General features: G+C 43.8%; 1 protein-coding gene across 1 annotated transcript; it reads left to right on the forward strand.

The window, feature by feature from the left end:
• Positions 1 to 8,796: 8,796 nt before the first annotated feature.
• Positions 8,797 to 13,638, forward strand: si:ch211-199f5.1 (protocadherin-8). The gene is made up of 3 exons (XM_015966394.3): positions 8,797 to 11,421; positions 11,505 to 11,703; positions 11,795 to 13,638. The coding sequence occupies exons 1-3, from the start codon at positions 8,959 to 8,961 to the stop codon at positions 12,106 to 12,108; spliced, it is 2,976 nt and encodes a 991-aa protein (XP_015821880.1). The 5' UTR covers positions 8,797 to 8,958; the 3' UTR covers positions 12,109 to 13,638.
• The last annotated feature ends 1,302 nt before the right edge of the window (positions 13,639 to 14,940 follow it).

The following is a 14,940-nucleotide window of genomic DNA, read 5'->3' on the forward strand; positions in this document are numbered from 1 at the left end:
GGGAACGGGCCCGAAGGTTGGGACAGATAAGCTTCATCTCTCCCCTGTGGCGTGCGTCCATCCAGAGAGTCCCACACTACATACTGTTGATTATCGTATGGAGATGTATCAGGAGGTGGCCTACCTTTACGGCGGGACGACTGTCCCTCGCTTCCTCGGGTGGAGGAAACCAATTGCGGTTTGCCGGTCGTCCTGGGCGGACCCTGGTTGGCTTTGCCGGCTTGCTTTCGTACCGGTGTGGGAGAGGACTCTGGCTCAGCCTCAGCGTCACGGTGTTCCCCCCCTTACCACTGTCTGTTGTCATCAGCAGAAGGGGGCGGGGTCTTCTTCCCATCTTCCCCAGAATCGGTGCTGTCTTCCTCCTCGTCATCCTTCTGCCTTCCATTTTGCTGCCTTTCAGCTAGCATGCGCTGGAGCTTCATGATCTCTCGATCATGTTGGAGTTCTCTCTGATAGAGGATCAAGGCTAACTTAGCTAAGTGAACCTGGATTGGTTTTGTACCATCCGGGTTTTCTATTTGATCAATTACAGCTTCTAGCTCGACGCTACGCTGTTCTTCAGTGAAATCCCTAGAAGGGTAGTCGGGTTCTCGAGCAACCGCGACCAGTTTGGACAATATTTGTCCAGAAAGTAGGCCAGGTTCATAGTCGTGGGCCGCAGCGCCACCTGGTTGCTGGGAGTTGGTCAGTTCACTACTCTGTCCCTCCATTTTAACAACCGAACCAAAAATAGCCTAGTAGAGCTTCTGCAGATAGCTCAAGCTGCACTTTTTGGGCAGCAACTGCTAGCTTTGTAGCAGAAAAACACTAAATTAACCTTTGTGCGCACAGGTTTTAGCGTTTTAAATTGCACGGAATGCCGTGACTGACGCTTAAAATACTATTCCTTTCAGTATTTTAGCAAAAGCTGGTGCGTTGCCGTAGCAACGTCTTACAACACTTGCAGTGTTAAATGTGCTATTATTCCTTCAGAATATTAGCAAACAGGGTGTTATCAGTCTTTGAGTGAAGGTTTCAGTTAGTTATAATAGCCACTGTGAGTTAAAGTCGCTAAATTAGCAGTTAATTTTAGCCTAAAAGGGTTAGTCAGAATTACTTACACGCTGCACCTTTAATGAGTAACTGAATTTTAACCTAAAAGGTTAGCCAGAATTAATTACACGTTGCACCTTTAAGGAAAAACTGAATTTTAACCTAAAAGGTTAGCCAGAATTAATTACACGTTGCACCTTTAAGGAAAAGCTGAATTTTAACCTAAAAGGTTAGCCAGAATTAACTACACGTTGCACCTTTAAAGAAAAACTGAATTTTTAACCTAAAAGGTCAACCAGAATTAATTTACACGTTGCACCTTTAAAGACGCACTGAGTTACTGGTGAGAGTTCGATGCAGCTTCCTGCTCAGCGAAATCAGCACCACTCTGTTGCTGGTTCAAGGCTGAACAACTGATTATTTTTAATTCAAGCTCTTTGGATTTATTTGTTTGTTTGTGCCGGATAGAAAATCTCTGTGTATCCAAGCCTCACACGGGGCACCAATTAATGTTGGGGTTATTAGGAGCGAACAATTCGTAAGCTTTAACTTACTTTTGGATTCTTCAATAAATTCTGTAAATATGGGAATATTTACTGATTTATTAATTAATTAAGATATTCTTAGATATACGGGGCACCATTCCCCTTTAACCGGGGAAAAATTGAATCCAAAACTCTTATCAGTCTTTCTTGAAGTTCGTAGAATCCTTGGAGCAGAGACTTCTCTTCGACACAACAAAGCTACTGGAGACGAAAATCTGAATTTTATAACGTTTAATTAACAATTTGTCAAATGAATAAACAGTGGCATAAATGAATAATAACCATGTGATATAATAAAAGGATGTATATTCAAAACAATGTTCAAGGTGTTTTGTGTGTATGTATGTGTGTGTGTGTTTCTAAAATGGAGTCTGTATGCAAGATGGCTGACCCCTTTGTCTGGCTAAAGTGTGAGTGGCAACTTGCACTTTAACTTCCAAGGCACTTAGAATCATCAGTAACTTAACCTTAAATTCACTCAAAACATTTCAAAGGATCATGAAACAACACAAAGGATTAATCACGAATAATATCTTTTAGTTTAACCACGTGGCCAAGCAGAAAACATTTAAAGATACCAAACAATGATCAATAAGCAGTTTATTTATTCAAAATGACCGGGCGGACGTGTTTTGGGAGCGAAAGAGGAAGACACGAAGCTACTTTTTAAGCAATAGCGCGGTTTTATTGCTTATTCTGGACTATAGAGGAAACGGGAGGAGAAAAGGAGAGAGAAAAATGAGTTTTCTGATCACCAGAAGAGCAAGGCGTCCCCAGCTGTTTGATTTGACGGTTCTCCGTGTTTTCTCCGCAGTTTGGCGTCGTCCGTCGGTTTGATGCTTTCTCCGTTGTTTACCTCCACGAGTGTTTCTCCACGGGCTGGACACAAAGAGAACGAAGTTTCTTTTGTGCTGAGTTTGACAACTTACAGCGTCTCTGAGAGCTGGATGGAGCTCCGCTCGTTCCCAGTCAGGTCCTGATGGAGTTCGAGTGGCTTTGTAGAGGTTTCGTGGCTCAACTTGGGCACTTAGAGCTTCCGCGTGCTCAAGTTGTCGGAGCGTTCGACAAGCGTGTCCTTACCGCCAGGTATCCTGGGCAAAAGAACGAGGTTTCTTTGTCTCTGCTGAAGATTTATGGTCTTAGTTCGCGGGAAAAGCTCCACGGCCTCCCGCACATGCGCAGAACGTGTTTCTGGTATTAGGCGGTGACATCATCCCAATGCTTCCGTGTGCAAAGCATCATGGGAAATGAAGTTTCTTGGCGCTGATGTGGTTATTTGCTTTTCAGAGCAATTTAAGCACAGTCATTTTGGAGAAAATCACTGCATAGTAATTTCCTCATGAGGTCAGACCCTCAACAATCCCAACCAGGGAGTTCCAGATCGTCCTCTCCCCTGGCCCGGCATAGCATAGAGGAATCAGCATTGAACGTCCTGACTATTATAAGCTAACCATTAGTATTAGCAACTTTTACGGCCTCCAGCTCGTCTAGGAGATGATGTAGTTTAGGGAGCGTAAAGAAAGGTGGTTGTGAACAGAACAAACCAAGTTTACCCTCTTAAAAGGAGTTTATTTAACTAAAAATCACTGCTTTATGCAGGTATGGGAAAAGAATGATACAAAACAAGAGACATCCAAATCTGGGGTTTTAACAATCAATAATATCAAACACAAAGCGCTGGGGAATAAAAACGGGTAAGGAACAAGTGGGATTAACACAAAAAGCTTCACCAGAAGGGTGAGCTAGATCTCTTTAACAAGAAAGCTAGACAAAACGCAAACAAGCTCTAGTAACGAGGAAGAGTTTTATCAATACCACACAGGTAATCGAAGCAAGACTTTAACGTCTGTACGAGGAGGGAAAGAGGAGAGCAAACTCTACCGCTTGTTCTCTTCTGAACTCCCCCCCCCCACCCCCCACCCCCTTCTGCATCACCTGACACTCCCTTTTAACCGGGAGCCTCACTGATCGAAATCTATCACACCTGGCATAGGTAGAGCCAGGAGAGCAGGTATTGGCACTGAGACCACCTAGTGGCCACAAAACAGACGGCGGCTGTTACAGCAACTTCACCACACGGCAGAACATTCATGGACTAACCCGTCTTGGCTCGTGACGGGGAAGACAGTTGTTCATCTTAGGTGTGTTCTTGCTGTGTCTTTCTAAATCCATGCTTTCGTTCTTTTTTAAACACAGAAACAGTTTTGTTTACCTGTTTGTAGCTACAGTTTCGCCGACGGCTGCCGGCTTCTTCAGGCTGACGCTGATGGTGGCGCGTCACTTCCTTCTCCATTTATCTGCGGGCAGCAGAGGACGTTGTCGCCCTCTACTGCCCGCTCTCCCCTCTCCGACGATGCAGTCCCATGCGTCGTCCAGCGTGTAAACTCCGCCGTCCCTGTTCATGGTCCCACATCCACGTCTCCTTATCTCGATTGCTTCCTTGATCCATCTTTTGTATTTTTGTTGTTCGGTGGTTATGATCCGTGTGCTGTCCCAGTCCATTATATGGTTTTCTCTTAAGCAATGATCTGTTACGGCTGACTTTTTTATTGTACTTTCTGCTTCTTCTTTTGCTGCTCTTGTGTGTTTACGATTTGCCTCTTTCTCGCACTCCTTTCTGTGTTCTATTGTACGTGTATTGAGTTGGCGTCCGGTTTCTCCTATGTATGTTTTATTGTATATTTTGCATGGGATTTCGTAGATGACTCCACATTTTTGTCCAGCTGATATTTTGTCTTTTGGGTGTACTAGTCTGTTTCTAACTGTTGTGTACGGTTTTGTTGGTGTGTTTACCAACAAAACCGTACACAACAGTTAGAAACAGACTAGTACACCCAAAAGACAAAATATCAGCTGGACAAAAATGTGGAGTCATCTACGAAATCCCATGCAAAATATACAATAAAACATACATAGGAGAAACCGGACGCCAACTCAATACACGGACAATAGAACACAGAAAGGAGTGCGAGAAAGAGGCAAATCGTAAACACACAAGAGCAGCAAAAGAAGAAGCAGAAAGTACAATAAAAAAGTCAGCCGTAACAAATCATTGCTTAAGAGAAAACCATATAATGGACTGGGACAGCACACGGATCATAACCACCGAACAACAAAAATACAAAAGATGGATCAAGGAAGCAATCGAGATAAGGAGACGTGGATGTGGGACCATGAACAGGGACGGCGGAGTTTACACGCTGGACCACGCATGGGACTGCATCGTCGGAGAGGGGAGAGCGGGCAGTAGAGGGCGACAACGTCCTCTGCTACCCGCAGATAAACGGAGAAGGAAGTGACGCGCCACCATCAGCGTCAGCCTGAAGAAGCCGGCAGCCGTCGGCGAAACTGTAGCTACAAACAGGTAAACAAAACTGTTTCTGTGTTTAAAAAAGAACGAAAGCATGGAAGACAGTTGTTGCTTTAGCAACTTCACCACACAGCAGAACTCCTTCAGGTTTGAGTTGTTTGTGGAGATAGCACATCAATGTTGCAAAGCAAAATGAGTCAGTGGTAGAGTTGCATTGCTGTTAGCCAATCAGAGGTGAGATATCCAATTATCTGGAAATAATACCCCAAATCCTCTCGTCTGTAGCTACTTTCTCTTCCAGCTGAATTCTCCATGTTTTAACAGTCGCACCAGAGCTTTTTAATTCACCCGAGTACGACTTACAAGTTATTCATTCCGACTAGAGACCATTGCAAATGTATTAAAAATTACTCTGTTACTGTTCTCTGTCACCTTGGTGCTCACCATGTGGTTTCCAATAGTAGAAGTCCACTTTGGTCCAATTTGGACCAGCCTTTAGTTTATTCTACCAGTCAGAAACATTCAGTCTCTGTAAACAAAAGGTAGGATATTACTGTTTCATAACATTTAAATGAAACTTGCCTTAAAAACTGTGAAATGGTCCTTTATACGGTGTACTTGGCACAGGAATTAAGTGTTCGCCCCGTAATTGGAAGGTTGCAGGTTCGAGCCCAGCTCAGTCTGTCGCTGTCGTTGTGTCCTTGGGCAAGACACTTAATCCACGTTGCCTGCTGGTGGTGGTCGGAGGGACCGGTGGCGCCAGTGCTCGGCAGCCTCGCCCCTGTCAGTGCGCCCCAGGGCAGCTGTGGCAACATTGTAGGTCCTCCCCACCAGTGTGTGAATGTGTGTGTGAATGGGTGAATGACTGATTGTGTTGTAAAGCGCCTTGGGGGGTTCCAGGACTCTAGAAGGCGCTATATCAAATACAGGCCATTTACCATTTTACCATTTACTTTTGTATATGGAGATGGATGATTGGATGGATGGACTGTGTTATTTTTTTATTATAGATTAAAAAAAACTTTCCACTTCATTATTTCCACTAAAACATGATAAAAACTTATTTTTTTTAATTCACAAAAATAAACTATTTGCGTCACAGCTATTTCCTACATGTTGGAAAGCTTAAAACCACAAATCTGCTCACCCCTCTTTGTTGTTTACTACAGCCGTTGTATTTTGAATGTGTCTTTGTGTCTTTGTCATCAGACCGTTTCAGATCATTATTGCTATTGTTAGTGTTATTGCATCAGACTGTTGTTTTTATTAGGAGCTCCAGCCACAGCGAGCTGCGGACTAATGAATCAATATGAGTGGAGCAACAAAGAAGTTAGACATGAATAGTCAAAGATAAATTGTCAGCAGCCAGATGCTGAGTGAGAGAACAGCTACGCTCTCTGCTTCTCCTCTTCTCTCTGCTGCAGCAGAAAAAAGGCGTGTGAAAACATTATCATGCTGGGGAAAAAAAGGGAAAAATCTAATCTAATAAGGAGCACGGGGGATTTGACAGAACATCTTAAAAGAACAAACTTGCATGCACACATAGTTGATGGAAACGAAATCAGATCTCTGGAGAAAATCTAAAGATTTGTTTTCTAGATTACTGCCAGGATTCGGTTTGCTCAGCCAGTTTCTACTCGCACATTTCAAATGATAGTTGACTGAAACGTGTGCTAGCACTTTAACGAGTCAACAGCACAGAGTAATCCTTCAGCCCTGCAGAAAATATTCCAACATCGGTGAAGAAAATGATACTTCTTTTTGCCGGTTAAGGGAAGGACTCAATTCTGAGGAGAAATTGTGACGTTGTTGTATTGTGCTCAACCAAACCACCTAAACTGTGCAGAGTTCACTACAAGGCTGAATGTTCTATTGAGTCTTACAGAAAATAAGTGGCTTTGATCAAAAAGCTTGTGAATTATTTTACTGCTGTTATCTTCCCCTGTCCTTCAGGGACAACACATAACTGAATAGAGAGAAGATGGGGGCTGGGGGCGGGGGGGTGGGGGGGTGGGGGGGGGAGAGAAGATGGGGCCTGGGGGGGGGGGGGGGGGGGGGCTCTGTTTCAGCCACACAACCATCAGTGGGGCTAGACACAGACACTGATGTCTCGAATGCAATGCTCCATATTAGCTGATAGAGGAGTGATGAGGTGTCTGTGCACAGGACAGTCACGTTGCTCCATGTCGAGTGGAGAAAAACAGCATTTCCTTCATGTTTACATCAATTATGTTGAAAACTGAAAAACTCTCAAACTGTATGATGAGGAACTAAAATGTCTGAGAAAAACAAATACAAGTGAACTATGAGGAGTGTCTAGTAGTAGTAGTAGTAATAATGATAGTAATAACAACAACAACAACAACAATAATAATAATTATTATTATTATTATTATTATGACAACCATAATAATAATAATAATTATTATTATTATTATTATGACGATAATAATCATAAAGCTATATTGATGTAAAGCAGTAAAGTTAAACGTTTATATTTTAGCATCTCTTTTGAACATATTTATTTAATTTATTTAATATTAAGTGCAATTCAGTTGATGCTTCATGTGGCTGAGGTGCACCACCAGCAGGCAAGGTGGGTTAGTTGCCTTGCTCAAAGACACAACAGCAGCATTCTCTGGTCAACCTGCAACCTTCTGGTTACTGGACAACCCGCTCTATACCTCCTGAACTACTGCTGTCCATAAAGTAACACTAACTAGGTTTTTGAACATTAAATTGGAGCTTTAACATTGGTCTCAGTGATTGTTGGGTTAGAAACTTGACCAGTTTCATATTTGACACCACTCTGCTGGCCAAATACTGCACCTAACAGTTTGTGGAGGGGTGTTCTAGGGGGCGCTCTTATACATGCATTACGACTGTTTGCTTTCTGTGCAGTTAGCTTTTTCAGTTTGCTGATCGTCAATAAAAAGCACAAGAAGAAGAACAAGTTTGCCTTTCTGTTGGCATCATGGCAAAGCCTGGAAGTAAAAGTAAGAGATTAATGTCTTTGGAGGAGACGCAAAGAGCCAAAACCAGATTAAACATCCTACACTAGTATGAGGAAGCTGATAAAGGCTATAAAATCACTGACTGATGATGACATGGCTTTGTTGTTACGGGACTTTTTGATTTGTGGCTTATTTAGTAAGCTAATATTTGTATTAGCTTGTTTGTAGCGCTAGCGATAGCAGACTGCTGCTGGGTTGTTTGCTGGGGGGGTATTAAAATAAGTGCGCGCACACACACACACACACACACACACACACACACACACACACACACACACACACGATTACATCTTTCAGTGACTCTTAGATCGGGGAATATTTTGACACTGATATTTTGCACCTGCCCAATTAGTAAAGGAATGAAATATGCAGCATAAAACTGTGCCCTTGTACTGGATTTTTTTTTAGATTTGATCAGTGAAACGCTTAACTAACAAGTATAATGTCATAATTTAAATTATTATGTGATCCTAATTAACCCAGAGATTAAAAATAATCCAGCCATATGGCGCCACTGATCTTTAAAACACAAAGAGAGCTTTTGTCTCAAGAGACATGATGATGTCACATTAGCCCAACATATACAGTTGTTCAGCTCACTGACAACAGAGGTGGCAGCGCGCGTGCACATTTTTCTCCCGTGCGTGTAGCTGTTCTCCCACCAGCAACACGCGCGTAAAGGGCGTTATTAAAAAATATATAAAATAAATTCTGATAAATAAAACCATTACTTATCGATGTGATTTGATGATCAACAGTTCGGGAACTTGTTTGCAATACAGAAAGGAAGGGAAACGGCAGATATGTGCTTGGAGCATGGACGTATTTTTAATTCTAAAGCGAGGGGATTGGTCACACTTGGTCTCATTAGCATGAGGAGCTGTATAAACCCCGCCGCTGCAGAATTTGGAGCTGTGTTGAAGGCGAGGCTTCGAGCGCGTCTGGCTGGCTGCGCGTAAAAGGACCCAAACTTTCACTTCCCAGTACAGCTCTGTTGTTTAAAGCAGGAGGCTGCGCGAGGAGCTCGCCCCAGATGTGAACTGCTCTCGGTCACACGATGAGGCTCACCGAAGGAGAAATAACCACCAAAATGATGAGGGTCACTTTTCTAACCTACTGGCACCGGTGGATTGTTATTTTCTCACTCTATCATGCTTTATTTGCCTCATGGGCTCACTCCGAGGGAAATACTGTGAGATACCAGACTCGAGAGGAGGACGCACCGGGGACTGTCATCGGAAATCTCGCCAAGGACATGTCCTTGAGTCTGTCTCATGCGTCCAAGACCAATTTCAGAATGATGAAACAATTTAATGACTCGTTTATTAGGGTGCGGGAAAGCGACGGGCAACTGACCGTCGGGGAGCGCATAGACAGAGAGAGGATCTGCAGGCACACTCCACAGTGTCTGATCACTTTTGACGTGGTTAATTTCTTCAAAGATCGCTACAAATTGATCCACGTTGAGGTGGAAATAAAGGACATCAATGACAACTCTCCGGAGTTTCCGAGCAAGGAATCTGTGGTGGAGATCTCCGAGAACGCACCGCTCGGGTCCCGAATCCCCCTGGACCCCGCAGCAGACGCGGACGTCGGGTCAAATTACATCCAGAGCTATCAGATTTCTGTAAACAGTCATTTTACTATTGATGTGCTCCTGAGAGCGGATGGGGTTAAATATGCGGAGTTGGTGCTGATGAAGGAGCTGGACAGAGAGACTCAGTCTTCTTATAATTTGGAACTGGTCGCCACGGACGGGGGGAACCCTTATAGATCCGGATCAACAAAGATCACAATCAAAGTGACTGACTTTAACGACAACAGCCCCGTGTTTGACAAAAACAGTTTCTCAGTCAGCCTGCCAGAGGACGCGCCGGTCGGCACCGTCATCCTGGACCTGAACGCCGTCGATGCCGATGAGGGACTAAACGGAGAAGTCGTCTACGGCTTCGGGAAACAGGTTTCTCACGAAATCCGAGAACTTTTCCAAGTGGATAATAAATCGGGCCGCGTGACGCTCAGGAACGTCGTGGATTTTGAAGACAAAAGCACCTATGAGCTGGACGTGCAGGCAACGGATCTGGGACCGAATCCGACCCCCTCCGTGTGTAAAATCATAATTCACGTCACGGATGTTAACGACAACGCTCCAGAGATCAGCGTCACCCCGATGACCTCCGTGGCGACCGGCGTGGCGCACATCAGCGAGGCGGCAGACAAGGACAGTCTGGTGGCGCTGATCAGCACCATGGACAGAGACTCGGGGATCAACAGTCAGGTTCACTGCACTTTGTATGGCCACGACCACTTCAAACTCCGGCAGGCGCATGAGGACAGCTACATGATAGTCACAGCGGCTGCTCTGGACCGGGAGCGCATCGGTGAGTACAACCTGACGGTCATGGCTGAGGACTTTGGGTCACCTCCGTTGAGAAAAATCGCACAGTTCACCATCAGACTGAGCGACGAGAACGACAACGCCCCCCACTTTGCTAAATCCGTCTATGAAGTTTCAGTGGTGGAAAACAATGCCCCGGGCGCCTACATCACCACGGTGGAGGCCAGCGACGCGGATCTGGGCAACAATGGGAAAATCACCTACAGACTTTTGGATGGTGCCATCATGGGATCCCCGGTGAACACATTTGTGTCCCTTAATTCCGTGTCCGGCTCCATTTATGCGCTGAGAAGTTTTAATTATGAGGTGATGAAACAGCTGGACGTTCACATCCAGGCCAGCGATGGGGGGTCACCACAGCTGCAGAGCACAGCTACCATTCGATTAAAAATAATCGATCAGAATGACAACCAGCCTTATATTATAGAGCCCCCACTTTATAAGGGATCTGCTGAGGTGTTCCTTCCCAAAGACGCCCCTGCAGGCTATGTGGTGACTCAGATAAAGGCCACAGATGCTGATGAGGGCATAAATGCACAGCTGTCCTTTAAAATCACAGAAGGGGGGCACCTGGGTTTCTCCATCAACAAGGACACTGGGAAGGTGCTTGTGAGTCGACAGCTGACGTATGACATCTCAGACAATGTCAAAGTCACAGTGGCAGTCAGCGACAATGGATCCCCCTCTCTAACCTCCACAGCTATGATCATTTTCAGCTTCATCGAAGGCACGCTGCCCAGTTTGCCCTCATTGGCTCAAAATGACAACGAGGAGCCCTTTGAATGGGACACGTCTATAGCTATAATCATCGTCCTGGCAGGGAGCTGCTCTGTCCTCCTGCTGGCCATCATTCTCATCACCACCATTTGTAGTCGCCGAAAAAGGGAGACCAGGGAGGGGGGGTTTGATGAAAAGATGGACATACCAGATGTGGAGAAGGTGGAAAGTGGCCATATTGATTCATTGATAGCCAACCACAAAGGCAAAACGTTTGATACGCACCCGTTTCCAGAGGGTCTCCCGGTGGCCAGCAGCAACACGACAGAGGCCAGCTGTGAGGAGAGCAGACAGACAGCAGGGGTCTTTGAGTCCAACAGCAGAGCAACAGAGGGAAAGTTAAAGGTATTTTCTAATGAAGTTAAAGGAACTCTGACTTTAATTTTATTGAAATCTGACACAAAATGTTTGTTTTTGTATTTTTGCAGGGTTATTCCACACTTCCTGGATACGGGAAAGAGACCATGAGACCCATAACCATATGGAAGGGTAATTCATTCACAACTATCTCTGCAAGAGATCCTCAAATCAGTGGCAAGGACAGTGGGAAGGGGGACAGCGACTTTAACGACAGCGACTCTGACATCAGCGGAGACATTCACAAGAAAGAATCTCCACCGATGAACAGTGAGTGTCACGCCTTTGGGCATGAGCTCACTTTGATTTTTAGCGCCAAACACAATGCTCTGTTTGCTCTTGTTGGTCTGTTTTCCCACAGGTCTCTGGGCGTGCACGAGCGAGTGCAAAGTTTTGGGCCACTCAGATCGATGCTGGAGTCCATCGGCCACCAGGCCCAACACCAGTCTGGCCTGTGGACCACATCTGTCAACGTTCTCCAAAACAGCAACTCTCCCGCGGGATGCAAGGAGGGAAAACTACTACCCAGCTCACTTACCCAAAACGGGTGGCCTGCAAAGCGTATATGAAAAAGTTCAACACCAGGAGTTTGATTATATTCTCGTAGGCCCTCCGACGCCAGCCAGAATACAGGAAACAGACGAGATATCCATCCCAGAGTACACAAACTCTTAAGAGACACTAAAGAACAAAAACAAGTGTAATTTAAAGACGTTGTACAGTACTTTACTCCAATCTGACTGTGTTGGATTGTTGCCGTGTTTCAGTACCGTGTCGTGTGTATTTTGGCTCATATATGACTGTTCATTGTTTTATGCGTAATATGCAAGATTTTCTACATTAATAATATATTTTTCATAAGAGTCCAATGTACAGAAAATTTTTATTATGACTTTTTAAAAAGCATGTGTCATTATTCAAGGGCATGACCTTTGGAAAGGACATAAGAAACAACGACAGGCCTTTTTGCTGTGGAAAACAATCAACATGAACAGTGTTTGTGGTGGATTTTATAACAATGTTGCACAAATAAAAAGCTGAAATAATTTCTGCTTTGCTGTTTAACAACATGAAAACAAAAAATAAAAAAATAAAATCAAGGCTTACTGGCAAACTTAAAGTTTCATTCTACATTTAGTCTGCAGAAAAAAACTCATGAAGTCAAGAGAATAAGCTCAATTACCCAACTGTATGCATTTTATTTGCCTCAAAGGCAAATAAGCTGCAGTAAATAAAATAAAGTTCTCCAGCCATTACTGTTAAACTGATAGCAAGCAAAAACCAATCTCATTGTCTTCTCATTGTTCACAGTGTGGTTACCGTGCTGCCTCAATTTGCATGCAAATATGGCACCGCTGTTCAAATTCTACAACAATTGCATATTTTTCAAAGGTCAAAGCATCCCCTCACCTCCTGTGATTGCCTCCCAGCTTACCAATTATCCCAAAAAACGTTATTTAATCTTGTTTCCAAGCAACAGCAGCAGCACACATTTGAATCTCTTTCTTAGCTATTTTTCTTCTTTATAAGTTTTAATAAAGACCAGGAAGCCTTGACCACAAGTCTTGAAATCACAAAATTCATAATTAAGCAGAGGATTTTTTTTTCCCTTCTGGGTTGCTGTATTATTTCAAGTCCTTGCTGTCCTCCAGCATATTGTGTGAATCCATGGAGCTAGAATAATGAAACCGAGTTTGACTTCAGCTTCCATTCCTGCTGACACGCAGGCAAACAACTTACGGAAATCTGCAGCACCCACATAAAAAATGTATGTTAACAGTGGCGCTTGACAGTTTGGGAATCTTTAAAGAAAAACAATCTGCATTTCTGCATAAATATGACCTCAAACTATGTCGTATTGCAACAAATATTTGAAAGTAAATAGAAAAACAACTAAACAAATGATGCAATGATATTATACATGCTCATGTGTTTGTTTAGGAATATTACACTTCTAGAATTAACGGTTAATTTGAAGGCGAATATAGAGTTGACTGTTGCCATCTGCTTGGCTGATTACACCGTCAGGATAGAACTGAACGGTGTGCAGAGCAGTGCTGCGGGAAAAGAAACAACTTCTCCAAAAGGAAAATGCTGCCTTTTTGTATGTTGTGCTGCGACGATATGCCAATGTCTGGAAATTAAAAAAATGTCATGTTAAAAAAACTGGAATATTTCCAAATAAAAATAAATGGGATCAAACTGCTTTAAGCCAAAGTGAAAGTAAATATTTACCTGCAGTTATTTTCTACTGTCATGTTCTGTGTCCCTCTGTCCACAGCCTCCTCCTGTTCTCACTCCAGGTTCTCCTCTTGTGTCCCATTATTATCCTCAGCCCTCTCTAGACTTCCCTCAGGTGTCCTCCTAATCACTTCCTAATAATTCCTAGTCAATCTTATTTTAGTCTTCCTCATCCATCTAGTTATTAGTTGTTTATTTTTGCCCTCAGTCTTTAGGTTTAATTTTATCCGTGTTTTTCTGCCGTCCTGCTTGTTTCTTTCCCCTCATTTAGGTTATTGTATGCACCTGCCTTCCCTCCAGATCTCCCTCCTCACACCTGTCACCTGTTCCCCTGATCACCTCCCTCTGTGGTTAAAAACCCTGTCTTGTCCTTCAGTGTTTGTCGGTCCATCGTTGTGTCTACGTTGTTCTGCTCCCTCCCGAGTTTTGCCCGAGTCCGTGCTCAGTTGTGAGCTTCTGTTTTGTTTTTGGACCGCTGGATCAAGCCTCCTCCTTTAAATAAAGGGTTTACTTATTTACGTCTGCTCCTGTCTCGTGTGTTCTGCGTTTTTGGGTCCAAACCTCGTGCTCAGCGTGACATATACAGAGAGAATTTAAAAGGCAAAGGTTCACAGATTTCTGGCCTTGAGCTGGTTTAGATTGTATTGTTTGGACATGATGGTATGTGTGGTATATTTTTCTTCTGCCTTTTAATATTTGACTTGGGCATCCCACAGGGTTCGGTACTGGGACTCCTGTTTTTCTATTTATATTCTGCCATTGGGTGACATCCTGTGGAAGAATGGAATTGGGTTCAACCTATATGCTTATGATTACCAACTATGCTTACCCTTGGATTACTCTGGAGATCACCCATTCAGAAATCTTTTGGATTGTTTGGCTGAAGTCAACGCGTGGATGCCTGAGACTTTCCTGTGGCTTAATGAAAACTGAACAGAGGCAGTGTTGTTTGGGCCTAACGGCCATACTGATCCTTCCCATGTTGACAGTGGGGAATTAAATTCCCACCTGAGTGTTTCAGTGGTTAATCTTGGCATGAAGATTGATAATGATGGTATCTTATTTTTATCTTTTCATCTTTGTCATCATTTGCGATGCTTGGCTAAGGTAAAACCATTCTTGACTAGACGGTACTTTGAGACTGCTGCTCATGCCGTCATTACTGCAACTTTGTCTTATTTGGTTTGAGTTAGAATAATGTAGCTCACTTGCTCACTTGAGGGTAGCAGTAGCTCAGGAGGTAGAGTGGGTTGGCTTATGATCAGA

This window comes from Nothobranchius furzeri, chromosome 14 (genome assembly GCF_043380555.1).
Source record: "Nothobranchius furzeri strain GRZ-AD chromosome 14, NfurGRZ-RIMD1, whole genome shotgun sequence".
Classification (NCBI taxonomy): Eukaryota; Metazoa; Chordata; class Actinopteri; order Cyprinodontiformes; family Nothobranchiidae; genus Nothobranchius; species Nothobranchius furzeri.